Source organism: Protopterus annectens, chromosome 13.part0, assembly GCF_019279795.1.
Source record: "Protopterus annectens isolate FY-2018-M chromosome 13.part0, PAN1.0, whole genome shotgun sequence".
NCBI classification, from domain to species: domain Eukaryota; kingdom Metazoa; phylum Chordata; order Ceratodontiformes; family Protopteridae; genus Protopterus; species Protopterus annectens.
In genome coordinates this window covers 132,821,995-132,836,659 of record NC_056747.1, presented here as the reverse complement: position 1 = coordinate 132,836,659, position 14,665 = coordinate 132,821,995, and the positions used below count along the sequence as shown (strand labels likewise).

At 43.1% G+C, this 14,665-nt stretch overlaps 1 protein-coding gene across 2 annotated transcripts in view; it reads left to right on the top strand.

The window, feature by feature from the left end:
- The window catches only part of LOC122817656 (scaffold attachment factor B2-like), a 1,188,489-nt gene that overhangs the window by 373,475 nt on the left and 800,349 nt on the right, over positions 1-14,665 (top strand). For both annotated transcript variants that reach the window (XM_044090719.1, XM_044090720.1), the window contains exon 8: positions 6,906-6,994. In XM_044090719.1, coding sequence (XP_043946654.1) covers positions 6,906-6,994 — 89 coding nt within the window. The remainder of the gene's footprint in view (positions 1-6,905; positions 6,995-14,665) is intronic.

The window sequence follows — 14,665 nt, the reverse complement described above, 5'->3', positions numbered from 1 at the left end:
GACTGCCTGGAACATTGCATAAGAACAAATAACCCAAATTTATCCCAAAGGGTTAAAGACATTATCTTGGAGGCTCACAGACCCTCAACAAGGAAAAATTATTCAGCAAAATGGAAAAGATATCTCATTTGGAGTACTGCAAAAGGAGAAGATGTGTCACTGGTAAGCATAGCCAACATCCTGGAATACTTGGCAGAGCTCTTCCACAAAGGCCTGTCCTATTCTTCCATTAAGATTCATGCATCAGCTATTTCAGCAGAATACAACTTGGATCCTCCAGTCTTCTCACATCCTCTGCTCAGGCAGTTTCTGAGAGGAATAAAAAATGTAAAACCACCCAGGAAACCACCATTGCCTGCATGGGACTTGAACTTTGTGCTAGAAAAATTGACACTTCCTCCTTTCGAACCAGCAGCAACAGCAGAATTACAATACTTATCATGGAAAACTGCTTTCCTGCTGGCAATCACTTCAGCAAGAAGGGTATCTGAGCTACAGGCATTAATGGCAGTACAGCCCTTTCTGATCTTCCATCAGGATAGTGTCCATGAGAACAAATCCTACTTTTATGCCTAAGGTGGTCTCCAGAGTATCTTTAAATCAGGCTATCCACCTACCTACATTCTTCCCCAACCCACAGAACAGGGAAGAAAGACTGTTGCATACCTTGGATGTACATAGACAATTACGCTACTACCTGGACAGGACCAAGGGCAATAGAAAAACTGACCAGCTACTGGTAGCATATGCAACAGGAATGGAAGGAAAAGCAATTTCAAAACAGACAATCTCTAAGTGGCTAGGAAATTGCATTAGATTTTGTTACTCCTACCATGGAAAGAAAACTCCAGAAAACATCAGGCCTCACTCTACAAGGGCTACAGCCACTACCGCAGCTTTTCTACGAGGAGTGGCTACCAAAGACATTTTAGAGGCTGCTACTTGGAGCTCCGTGCATACATTTGCCAAGCATTATAATTTACCTTTATACTCTAGATCCCGAGCAGGTTTTGCCACTGCTGTTTTGCAAGGGATCTTAACTACACCATAATTCTCTTTTGCCTCCTCCCCCAGTTTGGCTATGGTATTCTACCCATTTGTAAGGACTGCAGATGCATCCTTGAAGGACATAGTACAGTTTTGTACCTACCATAAATGTAGATGTCAGATAGGAATGTATCTGCAGTCAGGATTACCCACCCTCCTTCCCCTCTGTGGTACTCCTGGGGTATTTGGCTATCCTATAGCTAGCTGGGGCAATCTATTATGGTGTATTTGTTTGTATATATGTACATACATGCTTATTTTTTGTTTGCTCTCTACTGTTTGGAATCATTGGTATTTATCCAAATTTAGCCTTCCTAGAGGGCACCTGGCATCTGGGGCAAGAAACGCTGAGGTAAATGGCGTCAGCTGATGCCTTTATACCCGAATAACTGCAGCAATGACTTCGGGTGAAGTGCGACACCAGCCGAGGCCAGACCCAGACTTTGGAATCCGGCCGGCCGACCGAAGGGCTGCCTGATGACAGGACAACCCATTTGTAAGGACTGCAGATGCATTCCTATCGGACATCTACATTTATGGTAGGTACAAAACTGTACTTTCCTGATTCTCACAAGTTCCTTTTCAGAAATCCTATTGCATATCCAGAGACTGTTTCTCGGGGACCTAAGGGCATTAAGGCTTCTACTGCTAAAAATCCTACCCCCCCCCCCCCCCTCTGATAGAGATGCCAGGACGCTGGATAGATGGGGAAAAAAAGGGTTACACTTCTGCAACCTTGGCCATTAGGTCTTTAACTTACCAGTTTCGTATGTTAGTGTCAACATGTTATTGGATTGCTTTAAACAGAAAATTATGTTGATTCCTGACTGCTGAACATAAAGAATTACAGGATTTAATGCATTCTGCTGAACAGATTGGAAAACATACTTTGCAATGTGGATTTGATTCAGTAGAGGCCTTTTGCAGGGCTGCTGTTACTGGGCCTGTGCTTAGAAGGCATGCTTGGCTTAAGGAGCAAACTTTGCCTGATCATGTTAAAGATAAATTGTTGAATGCTCCCTTAAATCAGGACCGCCTGTTTGGCAACAAGGCTGAGGAAATTCTATCAAGGATGGAAGGTATAGCTAAATCTATGCAAACTGTCAAAGATTTCTTGCAGGTTCAACCTCCTAGATTTTGTAGGCACTGGCCCACTAAGAATTGGTCCTTTCCGGCCCCTTCCAGGGTCTTCTCAAGTCAAACCCAGACACAGTAGAAACACCAGGTTGCAGTCCCAAGGGACACACAAGACTAAGCAGTGGGGGGTTTCCACACCCAAATCTGGGAGTAGTAAGACTCCCCCCTATGGAAAACTGTCTCAATGACTTGCTTTTAAAATTTCCATGCACTTCCCAACTGAATGCTCCTTTAGGTGGAAAAAGATTGATCTGCATGCCAAAAACTGGGAACTCATTACCCATGTCAAATGGGTTTTAAATGTAGAGTCCCAAGGATACAGATTTGACTTCCACACGTTACCAACTCCAAGTGGGTGGTCAGCTCTACCCCTAAATCAGTGGGTGTAGGCCCAAAATCAAGTACTCTTTCTCTTAAACATGGTGGCTGTTCAGTTGGTACCAGAATAGGAAAAGGGACAAGGTTTCTATTTGAGACTTCTCCTGGTACCCAGAGAAGGCAATACATGGTGTTCTATCCTGGACTTTTCTACTCTAAACACCTTCCTGTTGATTACAAAATTCAAAATGCTGAAGCTTCACCAGCTGCATCTTATACTAGGCAAAGATGCATAGTTAGCAACACTAGACTTAAGAGGCATACCTGCACATCCCTATCAGGGAGTCTTGCAGAAGATACCTACACTTCAAAGCGGGCTGCATGCACTGTCCGTTCTCTGCAGTGCCCTTTGGCTTATCTACAGCGCCCAGGGTATTCACAAAGGGCCTAGCTCCATTTATTGCATTTTGCAAGAAAAGTATTCAAATATACCCATACCTGGACGATTGTCTAATTCAGGCAGAAAGCCGGGACATGCTTCTGAATCATCTGACGTTTGTAAAAGGGGTTCTAACTTGTCTGGAGTACACCACAAATGAAAAAAAAATCACAACTGGTACCCTGTCAACAAATTACATTCCTGGGAACAAGCTTGAATACAACTTCCCAGATGGCTTGCCTCACACCAGAAAAGCAGATTAATTTGACAACCTACTTCAAACAAGTGGTCATAAAAACCCTGCTTGTCTGCAAGACAAATACTGAAAGCCTTGGGGTTCATGGCCTCCTGCATTCTTCTAATTCCATATGCAGGACTGCATATGGGGAGACTACAGTGGTATCTAAAAAGCTTATGGAGTCAGCATTCTCGCAGCCTAGAAACAATGATTCCTATCATACCTTGCCTACGCCTAGAGTGCCTTTGGTGGGCAGAGGCCTGCTACCAAAACAAGGGACTACCTTTCACACCACCCTCTGCCGTCCAAATGCTAACATATGCATCAGACTATGCATGGGGGCTCACCTGGCAGGGAAGTGCATTTAGGGCAAATGGAACCCAAGTCAAGTGCACCTGCATATCAATCAAAAAGAAATGTTAGCTGTACAGAATTTTCAGACCGCCTTCAAGGACTACATTTTTCCAGGACAACTAATGGTAAAGATGGACATCACCATGGTTATGTGGTACTTATGCAAGCAGGGGAGTACACATTCTTACCCCCTCTGCAGACTAGCCATGGCATTGTGGGACACAGCCTTGAGCTACCAAGTGCACCTACAAGCTCAATTCCTGCTAGGAAACTTAAATACACTGGCAGACGGACTAAGCAGAAACCTCATGGACTCACACGACTGGAAACTGGAACCAAGGATTTTCAACATGTTTAGAAGCGAATGGGGGAGCCCAGATATAGACCCGTTTGCCTCCCCCCCCCCACAGAACTACCAATTGGACAAATTTTGCTCAAGGAATCCCCACAAACAAGCATGGAAAGTAGGTTTTTCCAGCTGAAGGATAGAGCATCCATCAGTCTATGCCTTCCCCCCGCTGACTCTGCTCTCCAAAGTACTACTAAAAGTCACAGGACAAACCAAGGATGATTTTGATTGCTCCAGACTGGCCACGCCAACACTGGTACCCCCTGCTGTGCCGTGTCTCATTGTTATCTCCATGGCACCTGCCTTCGTCTCCTTCCCTGCTGTCTCAGCAGGAGAACCAGATTATGCGCCCTCAGCTTCCAACACTGAACCTTGCAGCCTGGCTAATTACTTAAACTCTCCCTTACCATCCCTCAACAAACCTGTGATGTCATCTTAGAGACAAGGAGGCCTAGAACTAGAAAATCTTATGCTGAAAAATGGAAAAGATTTTGTCTGGAACCAATCTCAAGGGATGAGCACAGCAGCACCCAATTTACCTCAGATTTTACAATAGTTAACTGAGATGCTTCACAAGGGCCTTTCTCTTTCCTCCATTAAAAGCCATGCCCCAGTCATTTTAGCTAATAACACAGAATCTCCCCTTTTCTCTCATCCACTGCTCAAGCAGTACCTCTGAGGGGCGAAAAATTTAAATTTGAGACCACCCAGGAGAGCTCCAACCCCAGTCGGGGACCTTAACTTTGTATTGGAGAAACCCACTCTACCTTCTTTCGAGCCAGCTGCTACTTCAGACTTAAAATTTCTTTCTTGGAAAACGGCTTTCCTTTTAGTAATCACTTCAGCTAGAACGGTATCTGAATTGCATGCCCTTATGGCAGTGGAGCCTTTCATCATCTTTCATGCGGACAGGGTGTCACTCAGAACCAATCTATCCTTCATGCCCAAGGTGGTATCCAGTGTGGCTCCTTATCAGTCCATTCATTTGCCAACCTTCTTTCCCAATTCACAGAACAAAGGGGAACAGATTCTGCATTCCTTGGATGTGCACATGCAACTTAGATTCTACTTGGACAGGACTAAACCTCAAAGAAAATCTGAACATCTGCTGATTGCATTTGCTGCAAGGGCAGATGGGAAGGCTATTTCTAAATCCATTTCTAAATGGATAAGCCATTGCATTAATTTCTGCTGTAAGCACAATGGAAAACCTATCCCACAGGGGATCATACCTCACTCCACCAGGGCTGCATCTACTACTTCAACCTTTCTCAGAGGCGTTCCTACCAGGGACATCCTAGAAGCTGCTACCTGGAGTTCTGTACATACTTTCACCAAGCATTATCATTTGCCAATTTTTTATAAATCCAGAGCTGGCTTTGCCACTTAATTCTTGCAGGGCCTTATAGCTGGTGCTAATGCTATCTAAACTCCTCCTCCCAACCATAGCTTTGGGAATCTACCCAAATGTAATAACTGCAACAGTGAAACACGAGGAACATAGTACAGTTGTGTACACTTACCATAAATGTAGATGTTAGAGTGTATTCACTGTTGCAGTCCGTGTTACCCTCCAGCCCCCTAACTTCTTTTGGTTATACCTCTACTTTTCTTTACTATGCTTAAAAGCCTTTTTGGTGTATTTGCTTTTTTGTTGGAGGTTTACCCTTTTTTTATGTTTAATTGCTCCCCATTTGGGGGGGGGACCTGACTTCTGGGGCAAGAAAATCTGATGTAATGGCATCGGCTGCATGTTTTATACCCCTGACGACCTGACGTCATGGAAGAAGGGACAGCAATCGACACAGGACCTAAGACTTTGTTAATCAATTCGACTGAAGGCAACCTGCCAGCAGATTACCCAAATGTAATGACTACAACAGTGAATACACTCTAACATGTACAATTATGGTAAGTGTACACAACTGTACTTGATCAATAATGGGGATAGCATCAGATGAGTTATGTATTTACCGTAACTTGTAATCTGTGCTATCCAGTGTCATTCATCACATTCCCACCTGTCGTACCCCCTCCTCCTTGTGTTCGGGGATTCATAGAGTAGTGGTGTATTTGGTTCTACAGTTCCTTACTGTAGACAGTTTCATTGTTTGAGGAGGAGTGGCTGATTTAAGGTGCATTTTAACAGAACCATTAATGAGGATGCTCACAAGAGCTGTTTTAGGGCCACTTAAAGGTTTCACAGGCCTTCAGCCTTTCTATTGACTGTGGTTTTATACCAGGTGCTGGGAAACTGTGAAGTTTTACCCATTTCTTTATTACTGCAGAGGTAGTGGTTTTGTAGCAACCAGGCTTCTAAGGTCATTAGATAAATAAAACTTATGCACAAACGAGACAGTTTTACTCCCTTTGACAGAATGTACTATAGTTTTTTTCCTTCATTCAGGAAGTAGCAGCCCATTAAAGATGGAAAGGCCACAATAAAGAAGTAACTTGGCAGATGCATTTAAGTGGCATTTTCATAATTTGCTTGTTGAACTGTATTTTTTTTTTTTTTTTTTTTTTTTTTTTTTTTTGTGCCCATTTTGTGGGGGGGGGGGAAATCCTGTAATTGCTTGCAGTGTGCACAGTAACATGTTCGCATTGTAGTTCTTGCAGGTTTCCGATTGTATGCATTTTCAAGTAGGGGAAACTTTTCATAAAGATGATGCACTAGTTAAGTATTTAATGCAGTACATGTTTTGCATGTGAACTGCCTGGTCAGGGTTTTTACAGTTTGTGAGCTTTCACATGTTGCAGTTATACTCTTGTCTTGATGTACATGGAAATTGAGATGTAAGGTGATTATTTTATGGTGAAGAGGAAATTTGATAATATTCATGTAAGTATAGTCTTGAAAAACATTGCTGTAAGAGTTCTAGGGGCTTACAGAAAATGCCACTGGTTTTGAAAAGTTCGAAGTAATGAGTTTTGAAAATTTGTGTTGCTGTAGTATATATTTCAGAGACTATTATGGTACATTAAAAGTAGAACCTTTTCTGACTAATGCCTTATTTTGCTAGCCCATTCTGGTAAAAACCTTTGGGTGAGTGGCTTATCGTCGTCAACAAGAGCTACAGATTTGAAGACCCTTTTCAGCAAGCATGGGAAGGTGAGTTGCGTTTAGGAATTCTTTAATTTTTGTCTTAATTATACTTCAGTGTTGCTTACAAATTTGCTTTTGTGTCTTGAGATCATGAGTGTTCTACGTGGGAAAATGCTGCCTTGGTGTATACAGTGTTTTGTTGGTTTACTGTTGGCAACTAAGCTCAAGTTTGGAATTTACAATGTGTATTTAGTGTCATGATATCCTTTAAGTACTGTGGTTGCTATCAATAGTTCAAGTCTGGTAACTGGAGCATGCTCACATTTGTAGAGCTGTTTCTGAAGTGTCATTTGAGTTATGCTTTACTTGTACTGCATAAACTTGTGAATTTTTTGGTGGTTATGAAAAGGTGTGTGAAAATGGAGTATTTTTTAATGTAGGCCATTAGAAGGTCAATAGCAACTTCTTTTTTTTTTTTAATGGCAGTAGTGTTGTGTGGTGCTTTTGGGTGGAGCTGAGCTGACAGTTCTCATTTCATTTCATAATCCTCCTTTCATTAGTCTGCTTCATGTCTCTTCTGTTAAGCTTAAAAAAAAATACTGTTCAAGTTGTCTTGTTTGAAAAAAAAAAAAAAAAAAAAAAAGATCTGTACCAAAATTATTGTTAGGTGTAGGGTAAAACTTAGCTGTAATCAGGTCTTGTACTACTGTCTGTCCAGCTATATTGGGCCAACATCATTACTTTCCACCCACTCCAGAAGTCTTCTGTTCGGGGGTTTGGGTGGTTGCTTGCAGAAAATCATTGTGGGTCTCTGCTGATGAAAAGGTTAGGTGAACTGTGAGTTTCTCTTGCTGAACATCAAAGCTGTACTAGCAACCTGAGAGATTCACAGACTTTACTATTGTGGCAAAAGCACACATTTATTGCCATAAAGGCAAAGTTGCAGATTAAGTCTAGCATAAAGCATATGTGGCTGTAAAAGTCCTAAATGAAGGAAAACACTAAAGTTATGGTAACCTTATTCTTGCTCTGTGTAACATTTTTTAACATTTTGCACTCTGATTCAATGGTAGCCGAGATGGTCATGTACTACTTCCGGGATTCCTGTTTGCAAGTGGCCACTGTGCCAGACCTTTTCACCTTCTGTTCTTTGCAATATCTGACTCCTTCCAGGTCAGGCATTTGTGTAAGAGTACCACAACAGTATCTTCAGCTGTTGCTTCAGACCATGTGCGTTGGTATGCTTTACACAATGTAGTCAGTTTCTTGTGTCAAACTTTGAGTTTGCAGATGATTACCTCACAGGGAAGCTTGTCTTACAATTTTTATATTATGTTTATTTCCTATATTTCACAAGTATCTGATAGTTATTTGGTATTTCAGGAAAAGTGCGCTTCGAATGTGGCAGACACATCCTGCTCAAATGTTTTCCGATAATGAGGTGGGTTTTTTTTAGGCCTCCAGCACAATTTTGTCTTTTCTGTATTGACCAAGGTATATCCCAGGAACATTCCCAAGAAGAGTTGCATCTCTTTAGGACTGTGCAATGCAAAAGAAGACAAGCTTCTCATGTGATGTTCTTCGTGTTTCACTGTTGCAGTCATTACATTTGGGTAATCTGCTGGCAGGTTGCCCTCAGTCGGCCTGAATTCCAAAGTCTTGGGTCCTGCGTCGGTTGCTGTCTCCTCTTCCATGACGTCAGGTCATCAGGGGTATAAAACATGCAGCCAACGCCATTTTCTCTAGTCTTTCTTGCCGCGCGGTGCCAGAAGCAGAAGCATTTTCGCAAGTGCAGGTCGGCAGACTACTGAAAAATTTCAGTGAGTTTCAGAAGCAAAGTATTCACTAAAGCCAAGTACCCCGTTGGGGAAACTTTTTTTTCTTTTTACCGATGTCAGAAAAAGTTAATACAAGTATTACTTGTGGGAAGCAAATACCTCATAAGGATTTCCATTTATGCTGTATTCCTTGCGTAGGCCCTGATCACAATGTGCCTGGCTGTCAGTTTTGTGTTAGATTTAACCAACGCACTATTAAGCGTCTGTATATTTTTGCATCAAAGAATTTTGGAAACAGATTTAACTACCCAGAAATGTCATCAGATAGCAATCCGATTACCGGAGTACATAAAAAAACGCAAAGAAAAAGACAGAGAAAGGCAGTAGCGATCCAAAACAGACGACTAAGCTTCTCCTAAGCCAGTTGCCGGTACCCAGGTGCTTTCGCAGCCCCTGATACTAGCTACCTTTGAGTCGCAGGTATCTACAGACACCCATGTGGAGTCCGGCATGCCGCAAGATACTCAAGGTATTGGACCGACGGATGCATCTCCCTTGGATGGGTCCAGAGCCGCTGAGCAGGCACCGGCTTCTGAGGGTGTATTCAGACCTCAGCATTTGTATATCAAACCGATAGATGCAAAACCAAAGATGAAAGCAACTTCTAAAACGAAAAAACCGACGCATGAGTCACATGCACAGGCCTCCATGCCTAAAAAACAGATTATCAAAATTGCTGAAGACCTTCTTACCTTGATCAGGGGTACCTATCCCCTACCAGATAAGAGGCCTAGGCAAAACACGGATTATAAATCTTCATATCAGGTTTCTATTTCTTCTGATTCCTCTTCTGATCAGGAATGGTCTTTACCTCCCTATAAGGATTCTGATGCTGAGGAGTCTATTCCATCTGCATCTTCTCCTGAGGATTATTCATTTGGAGAAACCTTGCAGACTTTGAGGGCGCATTTTCACTGGGAGAGTCAAGATTTCTCAGGATCAAAAAAGAGACTCGGAGATTTCCTTCTCCCTTAGCACAAGCCTTTAGCCATCCTTCCTGTTTTAGACATTGTGTATGATGTGATTTTGGAGTCAGACTTGACCCCGACCCCTTACCTCCGGCTCCCAGTAAGCCTGACAGGCATTACAGGGTCCCTGACTCCATACATTTTTATTTAGAAACCCTGCTGCTGATCCTGATCCTGAACTATTTAACAGGGTCCAAAGGAAGTTAAGGCCTCAATAGCAAAAAAATCCTACACCCTCTGACAGAGATTCAGGGGCACTGGACAGATGGGGAAAAAAGGTTTATACATCTGCAACCTTGGCAATCAGGGCCTTAAACTGTCAATTTCATATGATTACGTACCAACAACATTGCTGAAACAGAAAAGGATGTTGATTTCAGAATGTGCAGAAAAAGAATTGCAGGAATTATTGCATGCACCTGAACAAGTTTGAAAGCATACTTTGCATTGTGGTTTTGATTCCTTAGAAGCCTCCTGCAGGGCCGCAGTTACAGTATCAGTGATTAGGAGGCATGTCTGGTTAAAAGATCAAAATTTGCCAGATCTTGTTGAAGCTAAATTGCTAGATGCACCTTTACATCATGATTCTCTGTTTGGTATTAAGGTAGAAGAGGTTCTAAAGAAAATGGAAGACAAAGATAAGTCTATGCAAACTGTTAAACTTCTTACAAGTGCAGCTACCAAGATTCAGTAGACACTGGCGTACAAAAGAATGGTCCTTTCCTGTGTCAGACAGCGCTCAAAGGAGCAAATCCAGATGCCCTAAGGGTTCCAGATACCAGGCGCAAGATTCATACAGGTCAAAGCAATGGGTCGCTTCCACTTCCAAATCTGGAGGGGATAAAGTGCAAACCTACAGAAAGCAATCCCAATGACTTCCCTCTGCCTACACCAAGCACTTACCTTTTGGCAGCCCCCATAGGGGGGAAATTAGCACTTTTTGCTTAAAATTGGCAGTTAATTACCCAGGACTAGTGGGTACTAAGCATCGTATCACAGGGATACCGATTCCATTTCCACACTCTGCCAATGGCAAATGGTTGGCCAGATCTGCCAAAACAATCAATGGGCAGAGGCACAGAAACAGGTTACTTCCCTCATGGACATGTGGAACATTCAGACAGTACTAGAACAGGAAAAATGACACAGTTTTTACTCAAGACTGTTCTTAGTACCGAGAAAGGGCAAGGCCTGGCAGCCAATATTGGATTTATTCATTTTGAACACATACCTGGACATTCCAAAATTCAAAATGCTGACTTTGCAACAGCTTCTGCCCATGCTGGGCAAGAATGCTTGGCTGGTGACTTTAGACCTAAGAGGCATACCTGCATGTCCCAATAACACAATCGTGCATACCTGCATGTCCCAATAACACAATCGTGCATACCTGCATGTCCCAATAACACAATCGTGCAGAAGATACCTCTGAGTCGAGGCTGGCTTAATGCATTACCAATTCTCTGCACTGCCCTTTGGCTTATCTACTGCTCCAAGGGTCTTTACAAAGTGCCTGGCACCAATAATTGCATTTTGCAGACAAAAGTATAAAAATATATCCATGTTCATAGTGTTTCACTGCTGCAGTCATTACACTTGGGTTATCCTGCTGTCAGGCGGGCCCGCAGTCTGCCTGAGTTCCAAAGTCTTGGTCCGGCGTCTGTTGCTGTCGCCTCTTCACTGACGTCAGTGTGCAAAACGTGAAGATAAGGAAAGGCATCTGAGGCCCAAAACTGACTAAGCCTCTTCTAGGCCTTTCGCCGTTTTTTCGGTGAGGCGCTTTCGCAGCCCCCGATGCCCGCTACCTCAGAACCACAGACCGCGACAGACTCCCACGTGGAGGTACCTAGGCCTCTGGATACTCAAGGTGTTGGGCCAACGAAGATTAACTCTTCAGATGGGTCCGGAGCCGCTGAGCAGGCATCTGCTTCTGAGGGTGTTTTCAGGCTTACTCAACTTACCATTGCAACTACAGCCAAGACTAAACCTACATTAAAGACAGAAAAGCAAGTACAGCATTCACCTGGACAGTCCTCCATGCCTAAAAACAGATGCTCAAGATGTCCGAAGACTTGATGACTCTGATTAGGGGTTCCCATCCCCCTCCTGATAAAAGGCCTGGGCAGGATACAGATTGATTCCTCTGACCAGGTTTCAATATTTTCTGATTCCTCTTCAGACCAGGGATATTCTTTACCCCCTATGAGGATTCTGATGCTGAAGAATCAATTCCTTCAGCTTCTCCTTCGGAGGATTATTCTTTTGGGGAAACTTTATATACCATGCGGGAGTAATTCCATTGGGAGGGCCCGAATTACTCAGAATCCAAGAAAAGGCTCAAAGACGTACTTTTACTGCCTCAGCACAGGCCCCTTGCTATTCCGCCATTGTTGGACATTGTGGATGATGCGTTCTCTGAATCTAGTTTAAATCTTGATTCTTTACCCCCAGCTCCAGTCAAGCCAGACAGGTACTACAGAGTCCCTGACTCGCACATTTCTTATAAAAACCCTGTTGCTGACCCAGCAACTATTTCCCAGGGTCCCAAAGGGGTTAAGGCTTCCACGGCTAAGAATCCAGTTCCCTCGGATAGGGACTCTAGAGCATTAGACAGATGGGGAAAGAAAGTTTACACCTCTACAACTTTAGCAGTGAGGACTCTAAATTGCCAGTTTCACATGCTTAAATATCAACAATACTTACTGTCTCAATTAAAACAGAAAATGAGTGCAAATGCAGAACAACCTGAATATAAGGAAATGCAGGATTTATTGCAAGCAGCTGAACAAGTGGGAAGGTATACTTTGCAATGTGGTTTTGATTCATTAGAAGCTTCTTGTAGAGCAGCAGTTACAGGATCTGTGATTCGAAGGCATGCTTGGTTTAAAAGAATGAAGTTTACCAGATCATGTTAAGGCAAAATTATTGGATGCTCCTTTGCAGCAAGTTAATTTATTTGATATTAAAGCAGAAGAGGTATTAAAGAAAATGGAGGATAAGGCAAAATCTATGCAAACAGCGAAGGATTTCTTACAGGTACAACCACCACGTGTTAGCATAAATTGGCCTACAAAGAATTGGTCCTTTCCAGTGTCACACAGGCCACAGAGAGGCAGATCCAGACGCCCAAGAGGCAGATCTCAGCCACAAGGATCTTACAGACCACGGCAGTGGGGTGCTTCAAACCCAAAAGGAGGTGAGGACAAGTCACAACCTTACAGGAAACAGTCTCAATGACTTCCCCCTTCCAATGCCAAATTCTTCCCTTTTGGCAGCGCCCTTAGGGGGAAAACTAGCAATTTTTTCTCAAAACTGGCAAACAATCACCCAAGACAAATGGGTGCTGAATATTGTGTCTCAAGGTTACAGGTTCCACTTTCACACTTTTCCAAGGCTAAAAGGAATGCCAGACCTGCCACAAAATCAATGGACAGAGGCATAAAAACAAATTACAGCTCTCATGGACATGAGAGCTATTCAAAAAGTACCACAGCAGGAAAAAGGACAAGGATTTTACTCGAGACTTGGTACCCAAAAAGGACAAAGCCTGGAGACCCATTCTGGACCTTTCCATTCTAAATACTTAACTGGATGTTCCGAAATTCAAAATGCTGACACTACAACACCTCCTTCCCGTGTTGGGCAAGAAAGCTTGGCTTGTTACTTTGGACCTCAAGGGAGGCATACCTGCATGTCCCTATCAGACAAAATTGTAGAAGATACCTCAGAGTCATAGCTGGTTCAATGCACTACCAATTCTCTGCACTGCCCTTTGGCTTATCTACTGCGCCCAGGGTCTTTGCCAAGTGCCTGGCACCAGTAATTGCATTTTGCAGACAAAAAGGAATTCAAATATATCAATATCTGGACGACTGCCTGATTCAAGCAGAGAGCAAGGACATTCTTCTACAGCATCTGGCATTCGTAAAAAGATTAAGTTGCCTAGGGTACACAGTAAACGAAAAGAAATCCAAACTAGTGCCCTCACAATATTCCTGGGTGCCAGCTTAAATACAACGGCCCAGATGGCTTATCTCACGCCAGACAAACAAGGACAACTGACTCAGTATTTTCAATTGATGGCAACAAAGTCCCAACTCCCTGCAAGAAAAATTCTTCAGGCCTTGAGATTCATGGCTTCCTGTACACTACTAATTCCATATGCAAGACTACATATGAGGAAATTACAATGGTACCTAAAAAGTGTTTGGTCTCAACATTTTCACAGCTTGGAGACAGTAATACCACTAATTCCCTGCCTACAACAGGAGTTATGATGGTGGGCACAGGCATGTCACCTCAACAAGGGTCAGCCTTTCACTCTTCCCACAGCCAGGCAGACTTTAACAGACTCCTCGGATTACGCCTGGGGAGCACGCATGGCAGGAAAATGTATTCAGGGCACATGGACCACAGACCAAATGCATCTTCACATCAATCAAAAATATGTTGGCTGTACAAAATGCCCTTACAGCTTTCAAGGATCTTCTGCATCCAGGACAATTACTATTAGACAGACAACACCACTGTAATGTGGTACATAAACAGAAGGGCACTCATTCTTCCCCCTATGCAGACGAGCCATGACCTTGTGGAACACTGCTCTAACCTATCAAGTTCATCTGCAAGCACAATTCCTGCCAGGAATGAAAAACACTCTGGCAAATGACTTGAGCAGTAACATCATGGATCCTCACGAGTGGAAATTAAATCCACAAATCTTCAGCATGATAATGCAAAAATAGGGGTGCCCGGACATGGATCTTTTTGCCACAACACTGAATTACCAACTACAAAAATTCTGCACAAGGACTTATCACACAAGCATGGAAAGTGGATGCTCTTTCGTTCAGCTGGAAAATCCTACATGTTTATGCCTTCCCACCTCTGCTTCTCCTTACAAAGGTACTCATAAAAGCCAGACAAAAACC